Source organism: Palaemon carinicauda, chromosome 5 (assembly GCF_036898095.1).
Source record: "Palaemon carinicauda isolate YSFRI2023 chromosome 5, ASM3689809v2, whole genome shotgun sequence".
Taxonomy (NCBI): domain Eukaryota; kingdom Metazoa; phylum Arthropoda; class Malacostraca; order Decapoda; family Palaemonidae; genus Palaemon; species Palaemon carinicauda.
Genome location: NC_090729.1, coordinates 78662101 through 78678579, shown reverse-complemented (window position 1 = coordinate 78678579; position 16479 = coordinate 78662101). Strand labels below are relative to the sequence as shown.

Genomic DNA, 16479 nt, shown 5'->3' with positions numbered 1-16479 from the left:
TCACTGAATATAGGCTACGTAGCCTACTTATGTTCCTCAAGGACATGAGACCCAAATTAAAAGTATAAGTATGGGGTTAACATTATTATTATTATTATTATTATTACAATCCTAGTAGGAAAAGCAAGATGCTATAAGCCCAAAGGCCCCAACAGGAAAAATTAGCCCCGTGAGGAAAGGGGATAAGGAGTTGAATAAACTGTACAAAAAGTAATCAAAAATTAAAATAAAATATTTTGAGAACAGTAACAACAATAGAATAGATCTTTCATATATAAACTATAAAAAGAGACTTCTGTCAGCCTGTTCAACATAAAAATATTTGCTGCAAGTTTGAACTTTTGAAGTTGTATGTACCGATTCAACTACCTGATTGAATAGGAAGATCATTCCACAACTTGATCATAGCTGGAATAAAGCTTCTAGAATACTGTGTAGTATTGAGCCTCATGAGGGAGAAGGCCTGACCATTGGAATTAACTGCATACCTAGTATTACGAACTGACCGAGGAGATCTGAATGTAAAGGATGGTCTGAATTATGAAAAATCTTATGCAACATGCATAATAAACTAATTGAATGACGGTGCCAGATATTAATATCTAGATCAGGAATAAGAAATTTAATAGACCGTAAGGTCCTGTCCAACAAATTAAGAGGAGAATCAACAGCTGATGACGACAGAAAAACAATATTCGAATGAAAGTAGAGTGAAAGAATTAAAACATTTCTTCAGAATAGATTGATCACCGAAAATCTTGAAAGGCTTCCGGACCTCGATAAGCCATTTTTTTGTGTGTGCAATTGAAGAAGACACAGACCTAATGTGTTTTTCAAAACTAAATGTGGTGTCGAGATTCACACCTAAGATTTTAGAAGAGTCATACAGAGTTAAAGAAACATCATCAATGCTGAGATCCGGATGTTGAGGAGCAACTGCCCTCTACCTACTTACAATCATACTTTGAGTTTTGTTAGGATTCAACTTCATGTCCCATAATTTGCACCTTACACCAATCTTAGCCAAATCTCTATTAAGGGATTCAGCAACCTCAAATCATATTCAGTTGATGAAATTCATGCAAAGAGATTAGGATCATCTGTACATACAACGAGCTTGTTTTCCAGGCCAAGCCGCATATCATGTATGTATAGTATGAAAAGTCATGGGCCAAGAACACTACCCTTAGGAACACCAGATATCACATTCCTATATCACTATGGTGCCCATCAACAACAACTCTTTGCGATCTATTACTTAAAAATCCAATAATGATGCTAAGAAAATACCCTCCCACTCCCAACTGTTTGAGTTTGAAAACAAGGGCCTCATGATTAACACAGTCAAAGGAAGCGCTAAAATCAGGGGCAATCATATGAACTGCCTGCCCACAATCAAGGGATTTTTGTACAGCATTGGAGATTGTTAGGACATCAAATACTCTGAGGCATGTGATGACGAAAGTAGACGCCAGCGACTGACTTTGAAACAACCGGCCCGATGACTAATAATGAGGTTGAAAGAAGAATAAATATAACTCTTCATGACTATTAGTTTATTTGGTAGACATAAATAGCCTTTAATTTAATATTTTAGATAATGAATAAATATTTAAAGAGTTTAGAATAATATTCAAGACTTACGACTAACGAATTTCTAATTTATGTTACATCTGGTGAATAAATCAGAATTGAACTTCATGACTATTCTTCTCCCAAACATTGGTGTTGTCATCTGTACACAATCGTTCGAACGTGTTTATGAGAACAGACTTTGGATTACGATTTGGGAAGTAATAAACATTAATACCAATTTTAAAAGAAATATATGTCCCAACGCCCTTCACAATTACAGTGAATAGTTTCAAATACTAAAATGTATAAAAATTAAGATGTAATAATCCATTATAAAATAATAGTTATACATCTTACGTAAATTTCGGGTAAGTGGCTGTGTGGCAGTAAAGATGATCCGAAGAGGAACGGGCAGAACTCCCCCATATATTTTGGTGGGTTTGCTATTGATAATAGTTATATTGGGCTTCAACTATTGGACATTATCATCACAAAATGCCGACTTATCACAGGAATTAGAAAAACTCCAGTCAGAAATTAAGATCAGGTAAGATATTGCAGGCGTATTTCCTGTCATCTTAGTCTTGAGGTTGGTTAAGAGCTTTTATTTTATTTATAAATTGTGGTGAATATCTCGAAGTCTATTTTATGTCATGGTGTTTATGGTCTTGCTATACCTTCCAGGGATTCAATATTTGGACCAGACATTATTTTCTCTGTCATTTCAATGTTGAAAACCCATTGTCTAATTGGCCTCGATGTAACTAGGTATTGACACTATTTTATTATTATTATTATTATTATTATTACTACTTGCTAAGCTACAACCCTAGTTAAGCAGGATACTATAAGCCCAGGGGTTCCAACAGGGAAAATAGCTCAGTGAGGAAAGGAAACATAGGGGTAATTTTGTATATTATTCCATGCTAATGTAACCTAGGAAAAAAACTACTGTTTCTTACAGAAAAAATTACTATCTCTTCAAAAATGACACTCGTTTCCGTCGCAAATTAATAGTTTCAGAAATATATATACATCTATATCCTACGATAATGGGGGACCCCCAGTGGGAACTCAGGGTTTTGGGTGGGGAAAACATACTGGGGAAACGAAATATAATTTTTTCCTATAGTAAATAACGTGAATTAAGCGAATTTTGATGTTCATTTCAATCGGAAACAAACAGATCAACCAATTCGGATAACTTTAAGATGAATGGTGTCACTTCTCTTACGAACGAACGATAACAATAGCAACGTAACCAATAATACACAGTGTTACCAACGTTGACGTATGGTACACAGAGTTACCAACGGCACGTTGACATTACTAAAGATAGTAATGATAGATATTTCCATATATTAAATAATTTCTCCATATAAGTTTTACTCAATATATAAAATGTACAAAAAGGGCACAGAACCTAACAAACCCACCTAACCTAGCCTAGTAGGTAGTAGGTTGGCCAGGGCACCAGCCACCCGTTGAGATACTACCGCTAGAGAGTTATGGGGTCTTTTGACTGGCCAGACAGTACTACATTGGATCCTCCTCTCTGGTTACGGTTCATTTTCCCTTTGCCTACATACACACTGAATAGTCTGGCATATTCTTTACATATTCTCCTCTATCCTCATACACCTGACAACACAGATTACCAAACAATTCTTCATCACCCAAGGGGTTACTGCACTGTAATTGTTCAGTGCCACTTTCCTCTTGGTAAGGGTAGAAGAGACTCTTTAGCTATGGTAAGCAGCTCTTCTAGGAGAAGGACACTCCAAAATCAAACCACTGTTCTCTAGTCTTGGGTAGTGCCATAGCCTCTGTACCATGGCCTTTCACTGTCTTGGGTTAGAGTTCTCTTGCTTGAGGGTACACTCGAGCACACTCTCCTATCTTATTTCTCTTCCTCTTGTTTTGTTAAAGTTTTTATAGTTTATATAGGAGATATTTATTGTTGTTACTCTTCTTAGAATATTTTATTTTCCTTTTTTCTTTTCCGCACTGAGCTATTTTCCCTGTTGGAGCCCCTGGGCTTATAGCATACTGCTTTTCCAACTAGGGTTGTAGCTTAGTAAGTAATAATAAGTAATAATAATAATAGTAGTATGACAGGTCACAAAATAACATTTGATCTACATCGGACGTTGGCAGCACTGGTTACTGTATTTTTTCATGACACAATCTTTGCAACGGCGCCTCCAAAGTTTATCCAGATATACTGTTTTGTATTTTCCTCCAGTTATTATAATTTAAAGAAGGAAATGTATAGAGAAGAAAAGGCTTGTTTTACGTTTATATATCGATTCCCCAGTATGTTTTCCCCACCCAAAACCCCGAGTTCCCACTGGGGGTCCCCCATTATTGGAGGATATAGATGTATATTTATTTCTGAAACTATTAATTTGCGACGGGAACGAGTGTCATTTTCGAAGAGAGCGTAATTTTTTCTATAAGAAACAGTAGTTTTTCCCTAGGCTACATTAGAATGGAATAATATACAATGAAACCAACATAGGATATTTTAAGAACAGTAACAGCATTAAAATAAATATTTCCTACGTAAACTATAAAAACTTAAACAAAACAAGAGGCAGAGAAATAAAATAGAATAGTGGGTAAAATTACATTTTCAACCATTATGGGGAAACTGGAATAGAAATATATTTGTTGCATCAGAAATAGTGTAGTTCCAACGGATTTAACGTTTATTTTAACTGCAAACCATCCGATTTAGAAATTTACTATGTAATTGGAGTTAAAACAACAAGTTTTTCCCGAAAAATCAGTGTTTGTAACCGTGTTTTTATTGTTTTTGTTTCATATTATGTTGTAATGCAGAAAGACCCTACTTCATCCCAACTATTATGGGGTACACCAGGTGGGAACCGGGGTTTTGGGTGGGGGGGGCGTCAAATGATATTTGCAATAAATGAATACTTATCCTTCCACCACCCCTCCCCCTATACCCCTACCTAGCCCTACGGGGTGTGTGTGTGTGTGTGTGTGTGTGTGTGTGTGTGTCCCCCCCCTGCGACCCCCCCCCCCCTTAAGGCCACAGTGATTTTTAGGCACTACCGAACCTAATAAACCCACCTAACCTAGCCTAGGGGCCCTGTACCCCTACCTAGGCCTACCGGGGGGGGGGGGGCTCTGCCCTCCTGTGACCCCCCCTTAAGGCCATAGTGATTTTCGAGGCACTGCCGAACCTAATACAACCACCTAACCTAGGGCCCTGTACCCCTACCTAGGCCTAGCCCCCTGCGACCCCCCCCCCCCCTTACAGCCACTACCTAACACATCCATCAAACCAAATCCAAATCCAAAGTGATGGTACTGCTGTATACATCGTTATACTATCACCATTATAATATACTCTATAAATTAATGAAGCTTATGTACCTTAAACTGTTGGTTCATATAGATGTGCTGCTGCTTTGAGGAAAACGTGAAGCCGTTGCGAAGGTTCCTTGCCATGCAGTACAATTTTTATTTTTTTAAATTAAATTGTGTCTCTGCCACAAATCCACTAGGTTTTCAATATTCCCCGAATAAGTTACAACAAATTCATTGTAAGTTAGGAAACAGTCAGGACAAGAAGATGGAATTTCAACTTCTTGTGCAACATGAGATGACATGCTTGCTATGGTCTCCATGTCTAAGAACGAAATGGAATGCCTGAACGAAATGAAATGCCTGAACGAAATGAAATGCCTGAACGAAATGAAATGCCTGGGTAAGATAATGTATTGTCGCGCTGTGATTGGCCAAACCTGTAAGACGTCATAGTGGATAGGCGCTGTGATTGGCCAAACGTGTAAGACTTCATAGTGGACTAGTTTGTCTGCGGATTACAGTGGTTATAGGGCTCATTTGAGCAAAAACAAGACACAGTCAACAATAACAACAGACAGAAAAAATCTGGGAGGAAGACATGAGAAGCGTGAGTTTGATCGTCAATATATAAAGAACTAGGCATTTGCGACAGATAATATTATACAGAAATACTACAAAAGACTTGCTTTACTCGGGAAAAATATTAATATAATAGATTTCCCATAATGGTTGAAACTGAAATAATACCGAATAGGGTGCCACGAGTGTACCCTCAAGCAAGAGAACTTGGTAAATATATGATACTTTAATTTCTAGTCAAATACATGAATCATATATTTTTCCTACTCACTATCTTTTGTTTTATGCATTTCTAACCATGATTATTGGGGCAAACCACCTGTTCATGAGTTTTTGATTCCCCTTATATAAAGACAGTTATGAGGGACCACAGTGGGAAACTGGGAGTTTTTGGGGTGGGGAAATGTCATAAACGAGTGATTTGCAGCAATAATAATGGTTAGTAATGCAAAATAAACACAAGACAACCAGTTGGAAAAATATATGGTTCATGTAAGTGGCTGAAAACGGGCCAAAACGTGATTATTTATCACTTTCGAGATTTGTAAGTGTACAGAACCTAACAAACCCACCTAACCTAACCTAGTAGTTCCCAGGTCACAACCCTTAGCCTGGGCAAGTCCCCCAGAACCCCCTTCCCAGGTCACAACCCTTAGCCTGGGCAAGCCCCCCAGAACCCCCTTCCCAGGTCACAACCCTTAGCCTGGGCAAGTCCCCCAGAACCCCCTTCCCAGGTCACAACCCTTAGCCTGGGCAAGCCCCCCAGAACCCCCTTCCCAGGTCACAACCCTTAGCCTGGGCAAGCCCCCCAGAACCCCCTTCCCAGGTCACAACCCTTAGCCTGGGCAAGTCCCCCAGAACCCCCTTCCCAGGTCACAACCCTTAGCCTGGGCAAGCCCCCCAGAACCCCCTTCCCAGGTCACAACCCTTAGCCTGGGCAAGCCCCTTAGAACCCCCTTCCCAGGTCACAATTGCTGGCTGGACCCCCTTTCCCAGGTCACAAACTAAAAGTAAATCGCAAATAAATTCTTACATTGTGATAATGTAAATCACAAATAATCCCTTACCTGATTGACAAAATTTTTTTTTTTTTTTTTTTTTTTTTTTTTTTTTTTTTTTTTTTGGCAATCTTTACAGAAGCCCTGCAGTAAAAGTGCTGGTCTTCCTGAAAAATTAAGTCAGAATCGGACCTTTGAGGCATTATTTCCTGGTTATTTTTTAATTTTTCATGAGTAAGAATAACTTTACACTGAACGAAGAGCATTTCCATCTTAATCAATTGCTGACATAAATGAAATTACACTATATTTTTTAATAGATTGATGTACTTCCCTTAAGTTCCCTCACAGAGATGTCTTTTATGTGATGGTGGTTAAGTTGAAACTGAAAGGAAGGTGGAAAAAAAATGGCTGTTGTAGAACAATATCCAGGAACTTAGGAAGAAGTACTTGTAAGCTATTAACCCTTTTACCCCCAGGCTATTTAGAAATTTCCAACCCTTAACCCCCAGGGGTTATTTTTTTTCAAGCACATTTTGCAGTATATTTTTTTTAAATTGCTCTAACAGCCTTAATTTTTTGTCATAGAGAGGTCAGGTTGGTCTCATTCTCTTGGAAAATGTCTGAAGTTTCTCAAAAAATTATCAAAACTATGCAAAAAAAAAAATTAAATAGCAGTTTGTTCCGTAACCGAAATACAAACCACGCTATTTACATTGGGTTTACCTTTTAGCGTAGCTGAAATGACGAGCCAATAGTTTTTAACGAGGGTTAATTACCCACGCGCTAGTTAGCGGGGGTAGGGGAAGGGATTGCTTGCTACCCCTCCCCCCCACACACCGGTGATTTGCCCCACTTCACTTTTGGCTCCGGCGATGAACAGACATGTCTGTCCATCGTCCTCGTTGACAGCCTTTAATCTTTTTTCTGCTTTTTCTTTACAGTTGTGTGTGTGTTAGAAGTTGCCCACCTTTATTATTACTATGCGTACGTGCCCTGGAATTGCTGGCCGCCCTTGTGGTACCTTTATGTCGGCCACGGACACGGATCCTCACACCCTTTGCCCGCAGTGTCGAGGCCGACGGTGTGATCAGGAAAATATGTGTAGTGAGTGCAGGGAGTGGTCTGCCTCCCAGTGGGAGAGGTTTGGCCGCCGGCGTAAGGAGAAGTTCAAGAGAGACCGTTCTCCTTCCGGGGTTGCCTTGAAGGAGGAAGGTTCTCGGGACTCTTCTTTCGCCGCCCAAACCTCCTCCGAAGCTCCCCTTCCTTCGGCTCCTAAGGAGAGTCGGCCGAGTGGGAGCGCAGGCCCTAGTTCTGTTTCCCGACCTTGGGTTGGGGGAGAGGGCGTCGCCTCCCATAGCGGGGCGGTTCCTCCTCCTCCTCCGGGGGAGGTTATTGATGAATCACTGTCTAATGATGATCTTTTACAGATTTGGGCTTCCCTGGGGCTTAAGGGCTTGCCCTCCAGGGTTGCCCTGATTGACCTTGTCCAGTTGGGGGCCGCCGTTAAGCAGTCGCCGGTGATGGCAGAGGTAGACCCTCTGTCTATCGTCGACGTCGTGGTGGCAGAGGCCTCCGACGGGGCGGGCCAATCCTCAGCAGGTGCAGTTGGGGATGTTGGTGCTGACGGCCCTCCTCCCCCTTCCGTACATCCTTCGAAGGGGGAAGGGAGTCCTACGGGCTCTTCTGCTGTCCAGCTTCCCTCTAAGGGGAGTGCCTTGACTGAGACTCCCCTTCGGAGGACTGATGGTCCTGATGATCTTCCTCGTGGCCGCCTTCGCCGTAAGGCTCACCGTCCGCTGCGTCGCAAGGGCCTCCCGTCTCTTTATAAGGGTGTTGAGAGGTGCCTTTTTGGATCTTCTTCCTCCGAAGGGGACTCTCCTCGCCGTAAACAGCACGCAGCTCCAGCTTCATTAGACCTCTCTGGGGATCGGTCTCCTACGCCTGCTAGACGTTCACCTTCTGGGGCAGATGCTCAGCAACCTGACCTCGTCACCCGACGGGCAACGGTCCCTTCGGGGCAAAGGGATTCTTCCCTTACACGTGCAGTGTTAGCGCTCAGGCGCTCTCCTGCTCGTCAGCGCTCACCTGTTCGTCAGCGATCTCCTGATGTTCGCCCTTCTCGCTAGCGCTCTCCTGAGGACATCCTTCAACCTGTTGTTCCTGAAGAGCGCCCAGCGCGCCAGCGTTCCCCTGCTCGCCCTTCTGCAGTGTTAGCGCACAGGCGCTCTCCTGCTCGTCAGCGCTCTCCTGTTCGTCAGCGCTCTTCTGAGTATCATCGCCCTTCTGCTCGCCAGCGCTCCCCTGTGGTCTCCGAATATCCTGCAGTTCCTGTTGTGCGCCCTGTGCACCATCAGTCTCCTGAGTGCTCTCGCGATCCTCAGCTTGTTCCTGCACAACATCGCCCGCGTTCTCCAGCGCGTGTTTCTAAAGCACATGTTCGCCCTCGCGCCTACGTGCTTCCTGTTCCTGTTCGTGAACGCGCCGCGCCGACTGTTCCTTCACAGGATTCCACGCGTCGCCCTCTTGTTCGCCAGCGATCACCAGCTCGCCAGCGTTCACAGACGATTCAACAATCGCCTGCTCATCAGCGTTCTCTTACGCGTCGGCGATCGCCTGAACATCGGCGATCTCCAGATCGCCCGCGTGACCTATTGCCTGCGCGCATGCGTTCTCCAACGCGCCGTCGCCCAGAGGTTCTGGAAGGTCATGGTTCGCCCTCTGCTAGCTCGCCTTCGCGCGAACGTTCGCCTGCGCGATCTTCGTGCTATCGCTCGCCAACGCGTCACCATGCGCCAACGCGCCATCGCTTGCCTGCGCACCAGCGTTGGCCAACGCACCACCGATCGCCTGCTCGCATTCGCTCTCCCTCACGCTACAGGTCTCCTGACCAACGTCGCCAGCGATCTTCGAAATGTTCTCACTCGCCCACGCGGCAACGCGTTCCCTCGCCAACGCATTTGTTCACCGGCTCGCTCGCGCTCGTTCGCCTGTACACCCTCACGCCCACTCGCATGCGCGCCCGCACGACCACCGTTCGCGCCGAATTTCACAGCCAGTGACAGCAGCGGGAACGCGTGTTCCCAGACCGCGCTCTGTATCGCCTCCATCGAAATGCAGGACTGTTGTGCAGGACAGGGAAGACACTTCGGAGAGGTCAGTGTATCTTTCTTCCCCCTTTCCTTTTCAGGCAGGTCCAGTGGTGTCCACTCCGAAGGATCGCCCGATCCCTTTCCCTCCAGCGAGGATTCCGGACTCTGTGTCCGTGGAACAACAGACTTGGTTTGGTCTTCTGATGCGGGCGTTAGTGAGGGTAATGAAGCCAGCACTCGCCGATCAGGGGAACAAACCAACGGCTGCCTCTCCTACGCTGAAGAGATAGAGAGGAGTGGACTTCGTGGTGACTTCCCCCAGGGAGAAGTTGGTTCTTAGGAGGTCGGTCGGGAAGGCCCCTTCCCCTGCGCAGGCGTTTTCTCCTTCTCCCGTGGACGAGGCTTTTCCGTCCTCGGGTGAGTCCAGTGAAGCGATGGTCTTCCCCTCAGCACCAAGGGGGGGAGCCTTCTCTTCATGGAGGAGAATCGTCTCGTGCGGAAGGGGCTCTTCGAACCTCTTTGTTGGGATCCTGTTTCCCTCCCAGGAGGGAACCCAAGGACTCCAAGACCATCCCGAAATCGTCCTCAAGGATTCGCCAGGAACCCGTGGCTCCCCGGGGGAACGTCCACGCTTCGCCCCAGGAAGAGATTCCGGGGACAGGAGACTTAGCTGCCAGCCCGCAAGGAGGAGATCAGCAGGAATCTGAACATGCCTTCTGGCAGGTCCTGTGCCTGATGAGGCAACTCAACGGGTTCATGGACCCCGTGATCGCCCCCCGAGAAGGCAAGGACACAGTCTTGGACGAAGTGTTCGACATTCAGAAAGCCCCTAAGTTCAGTGCGGGTCTGCCCTGGTCTCGGGGACTGAAAAGTGCCAGAGCCAGGGCCAACGCCCAGCTCGCGATTCTTGCCTCCTCCAGTCGTTCCTCTGCCGGGAACAAACTCATCCCTCCTCCTCGTCTCCAGCAGAGGAGGTATTTTAAGATCTTGGGTGAGTCCAGTCTCGCTCTTCCTCTCCATCACTCCATGGAGGAGCTGGCTAAGGGAGTTCCCCTCGAGAAGCTCTCTGCCCGGCAGGTGTCGTTCTCGGCGTCGGAGATACTGAGCCATGAGAAGGTCGCGAAGTGCGCCATGCAGGCCACTTCGTGGTTGGATATATGGTTAGGAACTCTGGGCATCCTATTGCGCTCCGAGGACTTGTCTAAGGAGACCAATAGGAAGGCCCTGGAGACCTTCTTACTCTCGGGCACCCGCTCCATCGAGTTTCTGGCTCACCAGGTCACCACCCTGTGGGCCAACTCGGTTTTGAAGCGGCGCGATGCTGTGACCGAGAGATTCCACCCGAAGGTCCCCGTCGTGGATGTCTGTAGGCTCAGACATGCTTCCCTTCTTGGGGAGAATCTGTTGGAGCCACAGGATATGGAGCGAACGGCTGAGAGGTGGAGGAAATCTAGCACGGACTCCCTCCTCCATAGGGCCCTTACAGCTCGGCCCTATAAGCCTCCAGCTCCGCCGCAACAGCAGCAGCAGCCTCGTAAGGCTCCGAAGCAGGCACCGGCAGTTAAGAAAGTGGTGTCTAAGCCCCAGCCCTTTCCAGCCAAGGTCAAGAGGGGTGGCAAGTCCTCCAGGGGAGGCAAGACTCCTAGGGGTAGTGGCCGCGGCTGCAAACCCTAGGGGTGGCAGTCCCCCTGCGTGTCCACCTGTGGGGGGATGCCTTCAACGTTGCGTCCGCAGGTGGCAGCAACACGGGCCGTTGGTTGGACGGTTTCAGTGATTGGCCAAGGCTATCGCGTCCCGTTCACAATATCTCAACCTCCCCTGACAGCGAATCCAGTGTCGTTGAGCTCCTATGCCACGGGATCGGCAAAGGGGCTGGCCCTTCAGGCCGAAGTCGAGACCATGCTCAAGAAGGGTGCTCTCCAGGAGGTCGTTGACAGCTCCCCAGGCTTCTTCAGTCGACTCTTTCTTGTAAAGAAGGCGTCTGGAGGCTGGAGACCTGTCATCGACCTCTCGGCTCTGAACGGGTTTGTCAAGCAAACCCGGTTCAGCATGGAGACAGCAGACACGGTCAGACTTGCGGTGAGACCACAAGACTTCATGTGCACACTGGATCTAAAGGACGCGTACTTCCAGATCCCAATCCATCCGTCTTCCAGGAAGTACTTGAGATTCAGCCTAGACGACAAGATCTACCAGTTCAAGGTGCTGTGTTTCGGTCTCTCAACAGCTCCTCAGGTGTTCACCAGAGTGTTCACCCTGATTTCATCTTGGGCGCACAGGAATGGCATTCGTCTCCTTCGCTATCTGGACGACTGGCTGATCCTAGCAGACTCGGAGTCGACCCTTCTTCGGCACCGAGACAGGCTTCTAGGTCTTTGCCAGGATCTGGGGATCATGGTAAACCTCGAGAAGTCCTCTCTGCAGCCGTCCCAACGACTGGTTTATCTAGGCATGCTGATAGACACCAATCTCCACAAAGCCTTTCCATAAGACGACAGGATAGCAAGGCTGAGGAGGGTGGCGGAACCCTTCCTCAGGCGAGAAGAACTCCCCGCCCAATCGTGGTTTTCGTCTCTTAGGTCACCTGTCCTCCCTGGCTTGTCTGGTTCCAAACAGCCGCTTCAGGATGAGATCCCTGCAGTGGCAGCTCAAGTCCCGGTGGAATCAAGGATCCGATTCCCCGGACATTCTGATCCCTATAGGATCTTTGGAACGGACGGACTTGCGATGGTGGCTGGTCAACGAGAACCTGCGGAAGGGAGTGAGTCTTCTCGTCCTCCGCCCGGAATTGACTCTTTGCCAGGATCTGGGGATCGTGGTAAACCTCGAGAAGTCCTCTCTGCAGCCGTCCCAACGACTGGTTTATCTAGGCATGCTGATAGACACCAATCTCCACAAAGCCTTTCCATCAGACAACAGGATAGCAAGGCTGAGGAGGGTGGTGGAACCCTTTCTCAGGCGAGAAGAGCTCCCCGCCCAATCGTGGTTTTCGTCTCTTAGGTCACCTGTCCTCCCTGGCTCGTCTGGTTCCAAACAGCCGCTTCAGGATGAGATCCTTGCAGTGGCAGCTCAAGTCCCGGTGAAATCAAGGATCCGATTCCCCGGACATTCTGATCCCTATAGGATCTTTGGAACGGACGGACTTGCGATGGTGGCTGGTCGACGATGTAGTGGTTTGCGGACTGTGGCCAAAGGTAGCACCCAAACTGCCTAGTATCCGAATGCCGACCACAACCCGACGTTCACTACACAACAACATACAACGGTGGAATACCCAAAAACCTAAGTAACAGTTCAAAGCACTGGACACCACCCCTTGATTTATAATGGGGAAGGGGACCCAGCTAGATCCTGACTTAAACCTTTGCTTCTCCAGCTTGCTGATCATAAGTATAAGAACATTAGGTGAAAGGGATTATTATAAGTTATTTGAAAGATTAAAAACAGTGGCTGAGCAGGGGGCCGTGGTGGGAGGTTTCTGAAATTAAAGGCCAATCGTGAAAGAGCCATTGGAGGTGCAATGACTTTTTCAGGTTGAGGGGTAACCTTGGAAATCTAGATTTCCGAGGCTGCCGCCGGAATGCTAGGAGCATGCACCCTAGCACTCACACCCTCCTTCGATGTAGCCCCATCTTCTACACCGAAGGCCTGGTGTTTAAAGCCCTATGATACTCCTCAGTTCTTGACTTCCTGGGCTTTGCCTTCTTGCTCTTCTTCTTCTTCTTCCCCACAGTCCGAGAAGGAGCACTGGACTCGCTCCCACTTCGGGTCTCCCGGCTACTGGTTGATCCAGAATAGGATGACGGGGTCGGAGTAGCATTCACCGGTACTGCTCTCCACCTTGAAGGAGTCTGGACAGAGGTAGTCTCCCTCCCAGGGCTGTGGGCATTAGCTGTGTTCTGGACAGGTGATCTGCTCATAACCGGCGCCTGTCGTCCACACTGTGCCACATGATGGTTGGACGAGCCACAACGTAGGCAGAGGTTGAGGCGTCTGCGACACTCGTCCACCAAGTGCCCTGGTTTTCGGCACCAGGCACAGTACCTCCTCTGGAATTGGGGAGATCTATCCGGGGTGCGCGATGGTGGCAGGCGCACTTCCACAGGTGCAGGTTTGGGGATCGGTCGAGGAGGAGTGCGTAAATACGCTCTGTCAGGTCCAGGTGAACGGCTGGGGGCAGCCATGGCAACCCTGTCGACATAAGAGCCGTGCCATGACTGTCCCACACGACTGATGGCCAAATCCTCTGCCTTCTGGCTTCGCTGACGGGATGCCTCGTCGAGAACACTCAACAGGTGTAGAACATCCTGCCAAGTGGCCTGACGGCCAGCGGAGACATTACTGGTGGCCAGAGACTGTTCCAGCCAACTCGCAGCTCTGCTCGGAACAGTTCTGAGGAGCTTCCGCCTAAGCTCCCTCCGGTCCAAACTACGGCGAGGATAGGCAGACTTGTACAGGGAGGCTAACCGGACGGCGTAGATTTTCAGCAGTTCGCCCTCGCCACAGGTAGCACTGCTGAACCGGGCCTTCCTGCCCGCATCACGCCTCTCTCGGGCTTCTCGGCACCAGTTGAGGAGGCGTTCCTTCATGTCGGGGTATGAGACCTCGGGACCCCCCATGGCTGAGAACGCCTCATGAATTTCTCCCTTCAGAAATTTCCCGAGATCAACAGTCCATCGACCAGAGCTTCCTGCGGTATACTTACTGGCACAGTAGGCCTCGAAATCCCTCAGGAATCGGGCAAAACTCTGGCCAGTTTCCAGCTGGAAGATTCCAGGCTTGGGGTTCCTCCTGGAGTCAAGAACCTTGATAAGATCAGACAGACTGCGTTCTGTCTGGAGGGACTGGACATGGTCGGTGGAGACAGTGTCTTCTGAGATGACACTGAGACAGGAGCTAGAAGTGTCACTACCAGAATCTTCACTGGTAGACTCCTGTGATGAAGATGTCATTTCAGGTATGGCTGGTCTAGCTCTTTCCTTGGCCTGGCGTCTCCGCTTTGGGATAGCTCCTGTCTGGGCAAGAACTGCCTCAGCGGTAGCTGCTGGAGCCTTTTCTGGCCTACTGGCTACAACTAGATTGTCCAGGAACTGCTCCCCTAGTCTACTGGCTGCAGGCTGTGGTGGACTAACAGAGTTAGTTGCCAGAACAGGCGAGGAAGCAAGCAGTCCACTTGGGACAGGAAACTCCCAGAAGCCTGGTACAGGGGGGATTAACGATGTGAACCCTGGAGGGGGCTGGAGTCCTCCAATCAGTGGCTCTGTTCCAGTCACTGGAATTGCCAGACCATTGTAATTTGGCCAAGCTGGGGATGTAGCAGGAGCACTGGTGGTCACTGTAGTCGTGACCCCAGTGGCAACGTGGCACATTGGTGACGGCTCCACACTCTTCAGGGCTGCTACTTCAAGTGTCAGGGACTTGACCTGAGTTGCCAGGTCACTGACAATCTGGATAAGACTCGTCACATCCCAGCTCAGGCTCTTCTTAGCCTTTTGGCGCTTACTGGATGACGATGCCATCACTAAAGGTTGGTGTTTCCCGGGTCTGGGCACCAAAAATTATGTAGTGGTTTGCGGACTGTGGCCAAAGGTAGCACCCAAACTGCCTAGTATCCGAATGCCGACCACAACCCGACGTTCACTACACAACAACATACAACGGTGGAATACCCAAAAACCTAAGTAACAGTTCAAAGCACTGGACACCACCCCTTAATTTATAATGGGGAAGGGGACCCAGCTAGATCCTGACTTAAACCTTTGCTTCTCCAGCTTGCTGATCATAAGTATAAGAACATTAGGTGAAAGGGATTATTATAAGTTATTTGAAAGATTAAAAACAGTGGCTGAGCAGGGGGCCGTGGTGGGAGGTTTCTGAAATTAAAGGCTGTATACATAAAAACAAAAAGAATTTATTTGGAAAAACTAATAGGAATAATATTACAGTATATCAATTAGAATAAATAATCAAAGGAAAAATTAGCATCCCTTTCGTAAAAGTTCAGCATCCGGGTAACAAAATAAATACATTTCACAAACAAGATTTCCACTGGGGGGACACTCATAAGTGTTCCTATACAGTTCAAGTATAACCAGGGGCACTTCTAACCGTGTATCTATTTGGGCAAGTACCAGTATGCCATCTATAAAGAACATATAACGGTGAAAAATACAGTACCACAATTTTCCCTAAATCAATACTGTTCTCATCAATCTCCCGTCCACCATTGGGATGCACAGTCACTTAAACAGTCCTTTTTCAATATTAAACTTACCCGATAATCATGTAGCTGTCAACTCCGTTGCCCGACAGAATTCTATGGAGGGATACGCCAGCTATCACAATACTAGAAGGGGGTGTATTTACCAGCGCCACCTGTGGCCAGGTACTCAAGTACTTCTTGTTGACACCTCCTCAATTATTCCTCTGTCGTGCTTCCGGCAAGACGTTCTGGGATACGCTTATGTTCTTGGAGTATTTTCACGACTTTGGTGAAGTATTTCTCTTTGATTTCGGCTGTCGCTTTACTGGAAACTTCTATATTAGCTTAGTTAGCTTTTGGAATTAATTTGATTAATTATGGTGACGTAGAGAGTATGAACTCTCGTTCACCTTTCAATGGCCGACCCTTCCCTTAGACGGAAGTGTTGGTGTCTAAGAGAGTATAGACTCTCTTTCTTAATTTATTTTATATCTCTCCGCCTCTTATAGGCCTCTTCGATTAACTTCCTTTTATTATAAACTTATTAAAATTAATTTTTATATTTGTTTATATTCGACCTTCCTAATAGTAGGCGGTCTTTTCTTGGTACCGAAGTTAATTAACATTGAGCCCGTCATTTCGGTTTTACCTGTTAACATATTATGCTATTTCCGCCACAGAGTTTGAAAGAATT

General features: G+C 47.2%; 1 protein-coding gene across 8 annotated transcripts in view; it reads left to right on the top strand.

Annotated features, from left to right (window-relative positions):
* Positions 1–1773: 1773 nt before the first annotated feature.
* The window catches only part of LOC137641352 (protein GOLM2-like), a 756580-nt gene continuing 741874 nt past the window's right edge, over positions 1774–16479 (top strand). For 2 of the 8 annotated variants that reach the window (XM_068373825.1, XM_068373823.1), the window contains exon 1: positions 1778–2122. In XM_068373825.1, coding sequence (XP_068229926.1) covers positions 1968–2122 — 155 coding nt within the window. In that variant the 5' untranslated portion in view covers positions 1778–1967. Of the gene's footprint in view, positions 2123–16479 lie in introns of all 8 variants that reach the window. The other 6 variants (XM_068373829.1, XM_068373828.1, XM_068373822.1 and 3 more) reach the window with 5 other exon arrangements.